The sequence below is a fragment of the Magnolia sinica genome, chromosome 3, assembly GCF_029962835.1.
Source record: "Magnolia sinica isolate HGM2019 chromosome 3, MsV1, whole genome shotgun sequence".
NCBI classification, from domain to species: domain Eukaryota; kingdom Viridiplantae; phylum Streptophyta; class Magnoliopsida; order Magnoliales; family Magnoliaceae; genus Magnolia; species Magnolia sinica.
The window spans coordinates 123,507,712-123,522,108 of record NC_080575.1 but is presented as its reverse complement, the minus strand read 5'-3'; the positions used below and the strand labels follow the sequence as shown (position 1 = coordinate 123,522,108).

Below are 14,397 nucleotides of genomic sequence, written 5' to 3'. Positions count from 1 at the left end.
ATATGTGTGTTTCATCCATGCCGTCCAACAATTCTTCCAGATCATTTTATGATTTGATCCCAGAAATGAGGTTGATCCAAATCTTAAATGGACCGCACAGTGTTGATTGAACGTCCACCATTAAAAACTTCTTTGGGGCCACAAAAGTTTTGGATCAAGCTGATATATATTTTTTCCCTTTATCCAAGTCTGTATGATCTAATCAACAGGTTAGATGTCAAATAACTATTACAGTGGGCCCTAGGAGGTTTTTAATGGTGGATATTCAATCAGAACTGTCATGGTGTGGTCCATCTGAGATTTAGATCAAGCCATAAAATTATCGTTCAAAATGGATGGACCGCGTGGATAAAACACGTACATCAGGGTGGGATCCACATAGCACCGACCAGTCGACCACTAGCCACCTAGCTGAGGGCAGCGTCACTAGCCAAACTGCGTCCGGTTGTTCCGTCATATCAATGGCCTTGATCACCGAGACATGGGCCACTTGTACAAAATGTAGGGAATACCACGTACAAAGATCATGTACTTCCTCCCTAAAGGCGTGTTTAGATTCACGTATAGTATTGTATTGCGATGTAATACTGCACAACGCTTATACTCTGGACATTGTACACTGTATTCATGAGTATTATCATTGATCAATAGAATATTTGGTATGGAGTGACCTTGGAAATGTAATCAGCGAATATACCGAATTCAATGTTTGTTCAAGGAACGGACTCCCTAGTGTGAAAAGTCCATAACACAGACCACATGTATAGTTGTTATGGACCACGGATTGGTTACTAAAACTTGACACCAGCCAATGGATGGTCTCAAATGCTCTAGGGGGGCACCAACATGATGTATGTGTTTCATCCAAACTGTCCACGATGCAATGCTCAATCAATCGACACCTTAGAAAACATGCTGGGGTCATAAAACATCTGGATCAAGCTGATTCTCCTATGAATCCTTCATTTAGACTGTGTTGTACGGACGAAGATCAATGGTTGAAGCACATATGTCAGGGTGTGAGCCACAAAAAACCGGCTAATTTCCATGCGATCCACAACACATAGATAACCCCAGAAAAAAAAAATAATTACCTGATTATAAATAACAGAAATATAATACATTTAATATAAATACCTAATTACGTATTTCCATTAACTAAAAAAAACATTAAAACAAAAAAGTAGATAAAAAAAGTTCATCATAAGTTAAACCCAAAAAGGCTATTTTTGAGTCCTTACATTATGTGTTCCATGCCCCAGTCGTCCAGCGAAGCAGTTGTTCCACATCCTTATCATGAAAGCGAGGAAATAAACCAAGATATCATTGCGCATATGAGCACCACTCCAATAAGCACCTTGAAAATGGCATGCATTATCCCTCTTGTATTAACCCCATTGTCTTTCGAGTTCAGCTCATGAAGAAGGTGCATCCCAACTTCATCTGTAGGTCTTGAAGGCAAACGATGAAACGAAGCAGACTCACTTTTTTGACTCTTTTGGTGTGGCCTTCGGTCCTAATTGCTGATGCACAGTACGGAGTAAGTGGATTGGTTGAAGATCTAACATTCTGCTAAGTGGCCTATAATCATTGAAGCCGAATGTCCATCTGTTACTTTGTTATATCATATGATATATAAAGCTGGTCATAGCCAAAAAAATATTGAAGAATGAAACAGACCAATGTAGAAGAAAGTAAAATCCATACCTTGAATTTCGTTCACTCTGTCACAGCCGGTGCGTACGATTTAAATGATTGGTGTCTGCACCCACTATATCCCTCTACTTGTGCCCGAAGAAGCTCCCAATTCTCACAAATTCCAAGGACCCTACCGACAAATACCACATAGAATTTCCCCATTTGTACCTATAAAAAACTATATTACCGTCAGTTTGGATGTGCAATGACTGATGAAGCTATGCTTTTCAAACTAATACGGATATAAAAACATCTCTCTTGAAAATGATGCATTGAATATTATAAACAAAAAAACCAAATTGAAATTCTATGTACAAAATAAAGTCTTTCTCACCTGATAGTGACCCTTCACACCCAAACTAACATAATAATACCCATTCGACGGATGGATTCAAATCCTGATTGTTGTGAAAAGAATATTACAGACCCCGCTTACTTGAATGAAGAATTATTCAAGTTCCTCTAAGATGATATGAAATCAGTCTTAAAAACCTACACTGATCAGATGCAGAAAATCAACAGAGGTATTTAAGATTATAACAACCATAGCATTTGACTAATATATATGAATGAAACATTATAAGAACTAACATCTCCAAAATAACAAGTAGAACCTCTGTAATAGATCCAACATCTCCAAAACTATAGGTAGAACCTCTGCAATAGATTCAGACAGACTTAAATGCAAGTCAGTGCATTAACCAAGTTACATACATTGCCTGGTATATCATATTAAGTCAATTGAAATGTAGTAACATCTATGCAAATAAGAAGTCACAGATTGATATAAATATATACCATCAAAATTACTGATGGTGCAACCATCAGCATGACCACAATCCAAAATTAACAAATAACCAGAGTAATCTGTGCTCCAATAAGAACCCATCCAATCCACCTTCACTATCCATCCAAACCCATTCTAATATAACAGTTTTGCAAAACAAACAAAAACAAAGTAAAAGTTCAGTTTCATCAACTTCCTTACTAATGTTTATCAAACGCAATTTCTATTATCTGATTGGGCTACTACGTTCAAGGAGTTTTTGTACCCACTCATTTCTCCTCTCATGGCCCATCTTCAAGAAATATCCAGCGCTAACAAGATTCCCCTGCATCAACCGGGCAACCTGTATTTGGTCTTCGGAACTGAGATCATCAACTTTTTCAAGTATGTCCAACAGTCTCTGCAGTTTAGTCATTGTTTTACCTTGAAACATTGTGATAGTAAGGGACTTGACAGCTTCAGTCACTTCACCCATTCTGTCACCGATGACATCATTCGGCTTTTCCCTTTTTTTATCGGGTATAGCTTGTTGCGGCTGAATTAGTGCTTTTTAAGCTCTTAGAGGTCTTTACAGGTACTGTTTTAACATTGTGCAGCCGCTGTGATCCATCGATGGCACGAAAGGCTAAACCACTGTCGTGGTCATCCCCAGAATCAGAGGAAAGGTAAACTGTCTCAATCTCATAATTATCGAATTCAGAGTCAGTATTGAATTCATTTCTAGATCGACGACAACCAGACAATGGTGACGAATAAGCGGTGTTCGCAAATGAGCCATGGGCACAGTCGTTGCCGAACATGAAAACTAGATCAATGTATCTTTCAATATGTTTCCCACGGACTTTTTCAGCGAATGAATGTGACTGCAAAACAGAGTTAATGTGGTCTCGTTAACAACTTTTCAGCAATTTCTATTGAGTATATATAATACAAAACAGTTATAGCTATTACTTACCGAAATGTACCCATCCCATACTTCATCAGTTGCTTTCACCATTTTCATCTGACTATCCCAGCCAAACCCGGAAGCGTTGAGCATGTCTTGGACGGCCCAATAAAATCTCTTCAATGTACGCAAGCGATTTGAGATGTGTTTGTTCTCTAGATGAACACCATATCTATTAGAGATTTCATTTATTGTGGTCTTGTAGGCCTCAGGTTTGAAACCGATATCACTCTTTCTTCCAAGATTCACTTGTTCCACTAGTGCATCCACTAGTGCATTGTCCATTTGGTCCGTCTATTGAACCCGACCAGATTTCCTACTACCTGTATTTTTTCTAATTTTGCTTGGTGTGGCATTTCTCTTACTTGGGCTACCAAATTGTTTACTCGGAGTTGCAGATGATTTTTTAGGGGAGGATGTATCTCGTGCAGGGGAACCCGATTCAAACAAAGATCTTTTCCCCTTGTACGAACTCCGTAAGAAATTCATTTTACCTACGCATTAGTAACAGTTAATGGGAATAGGAAAACATGATATTAAGAAACATCGCAGATATATGTCCTCGCATAATGGAGAGATGATGATAGGAAATTTAAAATACTAGTTACCAAATAGACTGAGTACATATATAATAACATCCATGCATGATCCATCACTACTTTAACCATAAATTCAGCACCTATCCCAAAACGAAACAGATGATTAAAAAAAAATTTTGTTGTTACACAAAACAACAATATACATGTCCAGAAACTTAAAATAGTCAACGTCGCTGCTAGGTCCGAGGAAGACTGTCATTCCACACCCGATTTACAATGTTATCCCTCTTTTTCACCTAGTCTTCCCTTTATCAGTCACGCGAGATAAAGCATGATCTTCTGAGGTCGCAGTCACGTCCACAAGAGCTGATGACATTTCTTCATCACTGTCTACAATATCATCAACTATCTCTGAAAATCCATCATCACCATACACACAAATGAAGTTGTATATAACACAGCAAGGTATAACAATTTTTACTTGAGTTATAAACTTGAGCTGTGGTGCTACACGTAGTATAAGAAAACGACCTTTTAAGAGACCAAAACAACGTTTTATGACATTTCGTAGCTGCGCACGACGATAATTAAAGAGTTCTTTCTTGATAGCAGGCTTTCGTCCTGTACGATACTCATTAAAATGATATCTGACACCTCAATAAGGTGCCATAAACTCAGGAGAATGCGCATATCCTGCATCAACCACATAGTATTTCCCTACACAAACCAAGTTATGTATATTCAGGATATGACATTTGCCATTGTCATACTCTTTAGAGGAAATACAACAATCTGTATTTACCATGAGGAACAAGAAAATAATCAGATCGACGAGTTAATGCATTTTGCAAAACAAGAGCATTAAAGGCCGAACCATCCCAACCCGCATACACATATACAAATTTCATATCAAAAGTACAAGCTGTCATTACATCCTGAGACAAAAAACCCTTCCGATTTCGAAAGGTGGCGCTGACTTCCTTTGCCAAATATGCAGGGATATGAGTCCCATCAAGTGCCTCAATACAATCCTACAAGAAATTTATTATGAATTTTAAACAGATAATTATTGTTTAGCACACATTCCATTTAATTTATTTCTGAAATAAGAATTATTTTACCTAAAAGTATGACAACCACATATGATTATCGGATATTTCTTTCAGAGTATGTAAACTTGAGAACTTTACATATTCGGGATACAGTCCAATTACAGCATCAAGAACTTCATGAAAATAAAGACTAACTGTTTCACTAGACCTTGAAAAACGATGACCAATGACATGATTTCGAACATTATGTCCGATACTGTGAAGAAACAATACCACATGTTCCTCTAAGCTACACCTCCTTGAATCTGAAAGTAAATTTTTATCTCTAACTAGAGAGCACAATTCGAAGAACTTATCCCGACTCATTCTTCGCTGTGCTAGGCAATCGACATTATTTTTCTTAATGATTCCATGTATGAATCTATTCCTCTCTATATTACCACCTCTAGGTGAAGCCATTATACAATAACGTCGATAATATTCGGCAGCTCCCATGACACGCGCAGACACTGTAATCGCCGTTAATGCAGCTGCTACTTCGTTTTCATTCCATTCACTACTGGAGGACTAATCACAGCTAGATTCACTACTATGAGACCCTATAAAACAGATGGGCAACTCACATGTTACTCTTTTTAAGTATTTTCTATTTATTAGTGCAAATGATAGTAGAACATAATTAATACAAAATAGAATTCAGGTACACAGAAGATAACTTGATTTCAATGTATATGGATTCTTCAGACGAATTGACATATGCAAAATATATTTAAGAGTTTAACATATTACAGTCAAGTCTCATATATAACAAATGTTACGTCTCCAATGAACATCTCTAAATAGTACTGTTTCGAACAATCATCTGAGTACAGAGTTGAAATGATAAAGGTGCATTTATCAAATACAGTATACAAAATGTAAAATTATCGATTGATCCTTTAGAGATCTATCAAAGCCAATGAACATCTCCAAATAGTACAGTGGATACAGTCAATACAGAGAATCGAAGGAAGATGCATCCTATCAGCCATATATGAAAACGAGATCCATGCATTTTACATCATGTAAGAAAGAACATGGAATATTACCTTCAACAATGAAATAGCCTCTGAATCTTATAGAGGCACCCCAGAATATTTTCAAAACTTAGTTCTCCCTTCTCTGTTATATTTCATGGAAGAATATAGAAGACATCAGTGTCTTTTATAGGCAACCAAGAAATGAAGTTAATTTCGGTCGGTAGAGTTCATCTACTCACACACTCCATGACATGCACAAGTCATGTCAAAGGTGTCGGGAGGTGAATCCATATCCCGGATACTCTTCTAATATGCAAGTTAAAAATCAAGATTTCCTTCTGAAGAATATTGTCTCTCAGGTGTATTGCATACTTTCGACTCTTTCTAGGGTTCAGGAGAACTATCTCCACAACCCTAATCGACTGCTCCAACAACAGAAGGTGTATGGAGAGAATGTATATATTCACATGACATAGAATGCATGCTGTCAAGTAAAAACAGTGTTGTCCGAGATAATGCAAAAAATGGAAAATACATTACCTGGTCTTTTAGAGTTTGTGAGAATGTTGGGTATACGGGAGAAGAATATCGATTTTTCTCACGATGAAGCAGCATAAAAGTTTATTGCATCTTCATCATAGCATAAGACGGATGGACATACATCCCAGTTGAGGTTGAAGATTCAAATGGAGAAGAACGATCTCCTCTTTCACAGAATGGCAGACGAATGGAGAAGAGGGCAGAAGATATACACAAGCGCAATGGCCTCTCAAGACACCATAGAGGAAAATGAGTTTTTTTCTTCCAACCCTCTGCAACGCAATAAAACCGGTTGCACTGCCTGATATGAGTAGACGTAAGAGCAAAGACACGTGCCCATCCGTTTCTGGTTCAAAGACATACATGGGCGGCGAGTGTATATCGGATTTCAAATCCGATTCAAACACAAGCTAATGTAATATTTTAAAATAAAACAACATTGTACATTCTGGGCATGCTATCCAAACACGCCCTAAAACTAGCCATACGAAAGATCTAATATACCCTTTACTCCCGTAGAGACTCGGTGGTACTTGATCTCGGTCCACACCGAATGTTCAGATTACCTCATGCATGCAAAAAGACCCTTCAGCGATCCAATGGACCCGGCGCTGCCGCATGAGACTTCCATCAGTGGAGCCCACCATCCTTTGTATTATATGCATATACAGAAGTTTGCAGGAAATACGTCCCGATGTATAACAGTAGAATACGTCGGCACTTTAGCGCTGAGATCTGCGATCTTCTTTCAATGATCCAAACCATCTATATGATGAGACTCACATCAGATTAGTGATAACCAAAATGCACGAGCTTATGTAGTATCTCAACCCTTTGAATAATCAGAGGTTTCAAATATTTTAATCTGGGACCGTATTTGTGTATACTCGATCAACGGTAAGGCCTACCATATAAACGGTTTGGGCCATTGAAAAGCACTCCGATCCGACCGCTGAAGTGCCGACGTATCCTATTGCAATACGTTGGGAATGTATTCTACCAAAACTCTGTATATACGCTTCCTTTAAAAGCCTAGCAAACCGAACCAAAAAGACTTTCCGCGAGCGGGAAAGCTCCGCTCTGCTGAGAGCGCGCCAGTCTTCAAAGAGAGAGAGAGGAAGAGATTGTCGGCAACGAAATATCGGGAAACCGAAGCCTCAGATAGGCCCATAGCACTTTCCCCTGCTGGAAATATCAAATCGCGAAGATCGATATCAAGGTATTTTGATGAGTCTCTGGTTCTTTTCTTTTTGATCTTTTGTAGATTTTGATTTCAATATCTAGAAATTAGGGTTTCTGATTTGATGATTCTGACGATCTTTTCGGTTTGGGGAACATCAATATCCACGAAATGATGTTGTTTTTCGATCATTTAAGGAGAAATCTTTGAAGAATTAAAGAAAATATGAAAAATAAATGCCGAGATTATCTAGATCGGGAACGATTCTTTTGTTTTTTTTTCCATAGATACCTTATTCCAGATCGTTAGCATTTCAACTGATCAATGTAACTTAAGCCCTAATTTGATACATACACACAGAGAGATTCTTCTAATCAGAGATTCTGCATCTGTGCAGAAATTTCTCGATTTTCTTTTATCTGCTGTTTAATGTTCGTGCAAATTTTAAAATAATAACAATAACAAAAGATTCGAAAAATCATTTTCTATAAAAAATAAAATAAATAAAAAATCGTCGTGTAAGGTCGATTCAAGATTTCCTTCATGGATTCCTCATTTTTTCTAATTTTCGGAATTTCCAGCACCTATTTTTCCTGGAAGGTTACTCTGTTTTTCTTTCTGGTACGTTAGAATAGAATTTCCATTCTACGGAACCTTTCGAAAATGACGGAATTGACCTTGCGTTTCTCTTCTATTTCTTGATTAACAAGCTGTTAACTAACCATACCTCGATTTCGAGAGCCATTTCTCGTTTTAGAGGTCAATTTCGTCCAAATTTCTGTGTTTCGACTGGGATATTGGTTCTTGATCGAATTGACCAAAATGCCCTCACAAAAACACACGGCACGTACTTGAGTAAAGTACACGACTCAGACAGCGGTTTGATGCACCGGTGTCGTTTATGACATAATCCGGTTCGTATCGGGTGTTACGCACCTGTTTCGAATGATTCGCTTGTTTTGGAAAACATTTCGAGTGATACTTTAGACCTTCTTCCGAGTCTAGACATAAACTGGTTCTTATCGGGCGTTACGCACCTGTTTCGGATGATTCTTTTGTTTTGGAAAACATTTCGGGAATACTGTAGACTTTCTTCCGAGTCTAGACCGTTCGACCCTGACATTTCGGGCAATGTTCTAGCTTCGTAGCGTGTTTTCAAAACTCACACGCATGGCGATGCGTCGGTAATCTAGGCCACTGTCTCTCCCAAGAAATATCCCGGATTTGAAGATCTTACCGCCCGATCTTGGTACCATTTCCGTTCAACTTGAATCACTGTTCTATTTCTTTTCTCAACCATCCACGTTGATGTGCTAAAAATCAGAAGGTCAGGATAATCTTGTCCATGGTATTTTGGGTGCATGTCCGTCCACATTGGTATACAACAAACCGTCGGTCTAGATTAGATAAACATGGCTCCCCCATTTCCAGATTGAAAGTCCGCGTTTGCTGTTAAAAAGTGCTTCAGGTGGAGATTCCCAAATTTCACTTTGTGACCAAATTACCCCTGACAGATTACAAACACCACCTTGTTAGCGTGTTAGTTTTGGCAAAATACCAACTTGCGTGTTAGAAGAAATCACCCGTCCTTTTACTATAATGCCCTTGCACATTGCCTTCTACTGGCAGAAGAGCATTGATAATGTAACGGCGTTTGCGTCATTTTCACAAGCACTGGCTACTTCTAAGATAAGCCCGTCTTCACGGGAGTCACCATTGCACCTGTGCCGCACTGAGTAGCTCAAAATCCGCCCTGCCTTGTCTGATCATATGGTAGTTCACACATGAACCAAAAAAATGGACGGTTATTAAAACTTGACCAGCAGGCGACGTCTACAAGATTCACGTTGTGTACCACTTGAGACTTGACAACCGCACTGGCCTCATCTTAGGTTATACGTTATTGCAGAGACCTGATCGACGGTCCTGGTCTTAAGAAACACATGACATATAACTCCTTTTTCAGTGGACGGTGTTGCTTTACCGAATTTCAGTTCATGGAGATAAAAGGGGGTCCACTTGTTAGACTGTTAAAAGGCATTATTCTTGCCACAGAAAATAAGAAACCACCAGCGTCCCAGTAGTGTTACCAGTTAGGGGTACTATGGTCATTCCGCAGCTCATTCGCGCTCTGCAGTTTTTCATCAATTCTAAGATTTCGATTTGAAACGAGTTTCCTAAGTCACGACTGGGGATCAAAGCACGTGTCGCTACATGGGGGGCACATTCAAGGATGGTCCGACATAATCAGAACCGTCCTTCATCTGGGGCTGTTTCTATAACCCTATAATGATCCAATAATCACGCGAAAAGGATGAGTTCGACAGTGGCTTTATGGAAGAAGAATGTGAATCATTGAATTTCTTTTTCAACTGTCGGCGTTCAGCTAAACGTAAAGCGCCCGGAGGAAAAACGGTTGTAATCATCGGATCATCACTGCACGTACGGGTGATCCTGAGTAGCGGCAAAAGCAAGGATAACCCGCATGTACTTGGTAATTTACGTTCGTATTTGAAATTTTGTTTTCCGTCTTTTTATTTGAAGACGATATATACCATGGAAATGTGCTACAACAACGGCAGCAACAGCTGTAGCAGTAGCAGCAGCAGCAATTCGGTCGATTCGTCGAACAACCGCCTCATGATGGGGAGACAGACACGTTACTCTCCTCTCTCCGTCAACGCCATCCTGGGTCCCGCATTCAATGCCTGCATACACCCCCAAAACGCCCTCGACGCCGACTCCAGTCTCCACTACTGCCGCTCGTCCGCCGAGGTCCTCCTCCCTCCGGCGATGGATTCCGGCCAGCTCCTCCGGCCCCGTCCCCGCTACCGCCTGCGCTCCCTCTCGTCCTCACGCGGCTCCTCTCCTTCTCCGCTCTCACCCATTGAGAACCTACCGACGCCGCCTCCAAGGTCCCCTCCGGTGTATAAGGCAACGCCGCCGCCCGTGAAGGTGGTGGAAGGTGAGGAAGTCCTGGTGATGGACGGGATCCTCGTCAACTCGTCGTCGCCAGTGGGCATGAACCGGGCTGCTACGGTGAGGTCATCGGCCGACTCTTCCGTGTTGTCCGGCAGCAACAGCCTTTACAAGACAGAGATTTGCCGATCATGGGAGGATTCTGGGACCTGCCGCTACGGCACCAAATGCCAGGTAGGGAGCTCTTCTTTTCTTTCTGTCTTATAGATAGTCATGCATTTGAAGGTTCTTCTTTAACATAAACATGGTGTGCAGCACGCATGCCCTTGTTGTTCTGAAGGTTGGATAAGAAATTTTGAACAAAAAAGTGTTTTTTCCGCCCTTCATCTGCAGTTCGCCCACGGGAAAGAGGAACTGCGACCAGCTCGTCACCCCAAGAACAAATCAGAGGTCTGTCTCTGCGCTCAATTATATAGGTTTTGATGGATTGCGGGCACCACATCGCAGCTTACCATGCAGGGCCTGGTTCGCACTGTGGGATGGCTTGCAAGTCAGTAGTGCACTGGATCAAAGGATAACATTGGCCTGCTGATCGGGGCAGATCACACTCTTATGAAAAACAAAAACCAAAAAAAAGGGTTGTTAGCCAAGAAGTACAACGGTCCAAATTATACCTACATGTGGCTTGCTTCATGAGTATGATGAATTACCTGATTTTTGGAATACAACAAATCCAACGGTCGGAACTGCCCGCCATGGTCGCTGTGATGCGGTGCCCCTCATCTTGTCAAAATCCACGTTTTATTTATTTGAGTTCGTGTTGCCTCTGTCGCGCGACTCAGGATCTACGGGTGCCACCTCCTGATATGGTCTTATGATTTGAACCTGTCCATATCCTACAATAAGCTTTGCCCTGAAATCACACTTCGGTTAACCTCAGATTTTTAGATTTGAACGTGAACAATTGAACATTTCTTTTCTATGTTTTAAATTCATCTGAAGATAGTAATGGTCACAATTTAGTATAGATTTCTTAGGTTGGGTCACATAGCCCAGAACATGGACGGTTCCATCATCGGACCACTCCCATGTTGGCCCACTGCGCGCCCACGGACGCTGAACCCTGAGTCGCTACTGATGCAAAACGAATTCTATTTAATTATAGCTTTGCGGACATTGGAGTTTCTGGAAGTCGGTTCCCACGGGACGCGGATTAGCTATTGAAACCCGACTGTAGCGCGACGTTACCACGTTCTTGGGCCCCGCCATGATGTTATGTGTTGTATCCATACCATTCATCCATTTGGAGAGATCATTTTAGTAACAGATACAAAGTTCAATTGGACTCTACCACAGAAAACAGTGGTGAGACAGTGAGGCCCACCGTTGAAACCTTCCTAGGGCCTACCATGATGTGTTTTTGAGAGCCAACCTGTTTATAAGCTAATACATGCATTGCATGGAATAAGGGAAAACATAAATATTAGCTTGATCGAAAGCTTATGTGGACCAAAGAAGTTTCAATGGTAGGCGTTCATTCCCCATTGTTTTCTACGGTGGGGTTAGCTTGAGCTTTGGATCTGGCTCATTCTTTGGCCATACTATACAATGACCTCTCCAAATGGATGGACGGTGTGGATACAACACATACATCATGGTACATCATGGTGGAGCCCACAGGACGTGGTGACGTCACTTCAGTAGTGAGACTGCTACTGTCGAGTTCAGCAGCTAATCCGTGTCCGTTCCATGTGGTTTTCTTTCGAAAACTCATGAATAATGACAACTAGGCATTTTTGTCCATTCCGGCCTGAGGTTGTGGCTAGAAGTTTCGAACTGAGAGCTTCGCTGAGCCCTAGGCGGGAGGGAGGGGGTCCCTGGAACCACATGCAAATATGTCACACGTGTGCAAGATCCAGGCATGCATTAGGTGAGCCCTGTCTTGAACATGCCCTAGCTCAAATCAGGCTCGTACACCATAAATTACTAGGCCACAGGTGAGCTTTGACGAGGACTGTTGGTCCTTTTTATTTATGACCGCCCATTTTTCTCATGCATGGGTTGCCAACCAGATGAGTCCGACCCGCCTCGTTTATTGGCAAGGGTTTTGACGGTGGGCCCAACCCGACGAAGGGCTCTGATCTCGCAAAACACCGTGTCATGATAGTGACTACCCTTGACATTGTTCATTTCTGGCTTTTTGTTTTTTCAGTCCGTCATTTCACAATGGGCAATGATCCTTATAAAAGAAAAGAAAAGAAAAGAAAAAATCACCAATGGAGATGGGCCGGCGCTGCCGCGGGACGCTTTCCCCAACAGAGAATCCCAGCCATATGACTGTTGGCCTGCAAAACGGATGGTTATGCGCAACAGGAAGTGGTCCACAAATCGGATGGATGGCTGGGATGGTTCGATATGAGAGAGTTCTGGCCCATCGCTCATCCACGGTAAGGAATTCAGGATGCATGATCTGGGTAGGTCAACCGCCTGCATAAAATGCGGCCCTGGCAAAACCAAGGACATGTAGGCCTCTCACTTGGTTACTGTTCATGCCAGCATTTTGCAGAGAGAAGTCTACCTTTCAACGATCCAGATCATTCATCTGGCATATCCATCATAGACGGACCGAAAATGTCCAACAATCTCGCCCATCTGATTAGGGGACTCTCCCCTGTTGCACACGACTTCTGTGTATATTGTATATTTTCAACTATGCATTTGATACATGCAAACACGCCTCCTCGTACCAGTTGAACCTTCTGCATGAGCATTGACTAGAATGTGGAGCCCATCTAGGTACAGAATAACGGCCACAACCAAAACTGACCAGTTGTCTAGTTCCGGTAGATCATTCAGATGCAGGGTTATTTTTGAGATAATGTCGATTTACGTTTTCTTATATTTAGAAGGGATCCTGCCATTTCTCTCCTCGTTCCTGATTTGCTATCTCCTTCCAGGGGCAGATCTGTAAATCCTTTGCTACGACGGGGGCATGCATGTTCGGGACGAAGTGTCGCTATGCTCACCAGGCGCTGGCGGCTGCAACAACGTTCGGGACGGAGGCTGAGGAGATGGTCAATTCGGTGCTGCAGGTTGGGCCTGAACTAGCGGAAGCTTACATAAACCATATACTCTACGGCCCAAGGCGTAGACCGAGATTGCCCGTCTTCCTGGAAATTTGCCGCGAGTAGGGAGCGTGTTGCAGCGATGCCATCCTCACCTGCCTGCCTTTCCCATCATGTGAATGCGCGATGGCTTCGCCCGCCACAGAACTCTAATCCCATTTGGATATGCTAGAATTCATCTTTTCTTCTCGGAATTTATCTTTTCTTCTCACAATTCAGTTCAGAGAAAGAGAGCTCCATAGCGTGCAATTGATTTCTGCATTCGGTAACTGACTATATCCCTGTATACCTTTCTTATTTTTTCCTCTTTTTTCCTTTACCACGCACGTTCTTTCCTGTTGCTCTGTTTTCCTTCGCCGGAATAGACCTTGTTGAGGGGGGAAAAAAAAAGACAGATGGAGACAATGCAAAATGAGGGGAAACAAAATTGAGATTCATTCATTTATAGATTTTACATCCCATGCTCTGAAATGACATAACAGAATGGAACCTTCTCTGTCGTAATATGGTATAGCGACCTTTCACAGTTGCCATGGCTGTGGAGACGAACCATCGTGACTGTTCACCAGGTGGGTTCTGCCTCGTATGGCCA

General features: G+C 41.5%; 1 protein-coding gene across 3 annotated transcripts; it reads left to right on the top strand.

Annotated features, from left to right (window-relative positions):
- The first annotated feature begins 7,653 nt into the window (after nucleotides 1–7,653).
- Nucleotides 7,654–14,074, top strand: LOC131241109 (putative zinc finger CCCH domain-containing protein 21). Of its 3 annotated transcripts, none has more exons than XM_058239781.1 (4): nucleotides 7,654–7,800; nucleotides 10,306–10,914; nucleotides 11,074–11,130; nucleotides 13,638–14,074. In XM_058239781.1, the coding sequence occupies exons 2-4, from the start codon at nucleotides 10,318–10,320 to the stop codon at nucleotides 13,869–13,871; spliced, it is 888 nt and encodes a 295-aa protein (XP_058095764.1). In that variant the 5' UTR covers nucleotides 7,654–7,800; nucleotides 10,306–10,317; the 3' UTR covers nucleotides 13,872–14,074. The 3 variants fall into 3 exon arrangements, with proteins under 3 accessions (XP_058095764.1, XP_058095763.1, XP_058095765.1); XM_058239780.1 differs by having other exon boundaries at nucleotides 10,996–11,130; XM_058239782.1 differs by lacking the exon at nucleotides 11,074–11,130.
- Nucleotides 14,075–14,397: the final 323 nt, after the last annotated feature.

Bases quoted from the DNA above. Each gene is read 5' to 3' on its own strand.
- LOC131241109 (XM_058239780.1), top strand. From the start codon at position 10,318: ATGGAAATGTGCTACAACAACGGCAGCAACAGCTGTAGCAGTAGCAGC. The intron at 10,915-10,995 runs GTAGGGAGCTCT...CATGGTGTGCAG, and splicing joins GCTACGGCACCAAATGCCAG to CACGCATGCCCTTGTTGTTC. The intron at 11,131-13,637 runs GTCTGTCTCTGC...ATCTCCTTCCAG, and splicing joins ACCCCAAGAACAAATCAGAG to GGGCAGATCTGTAAATCCTT.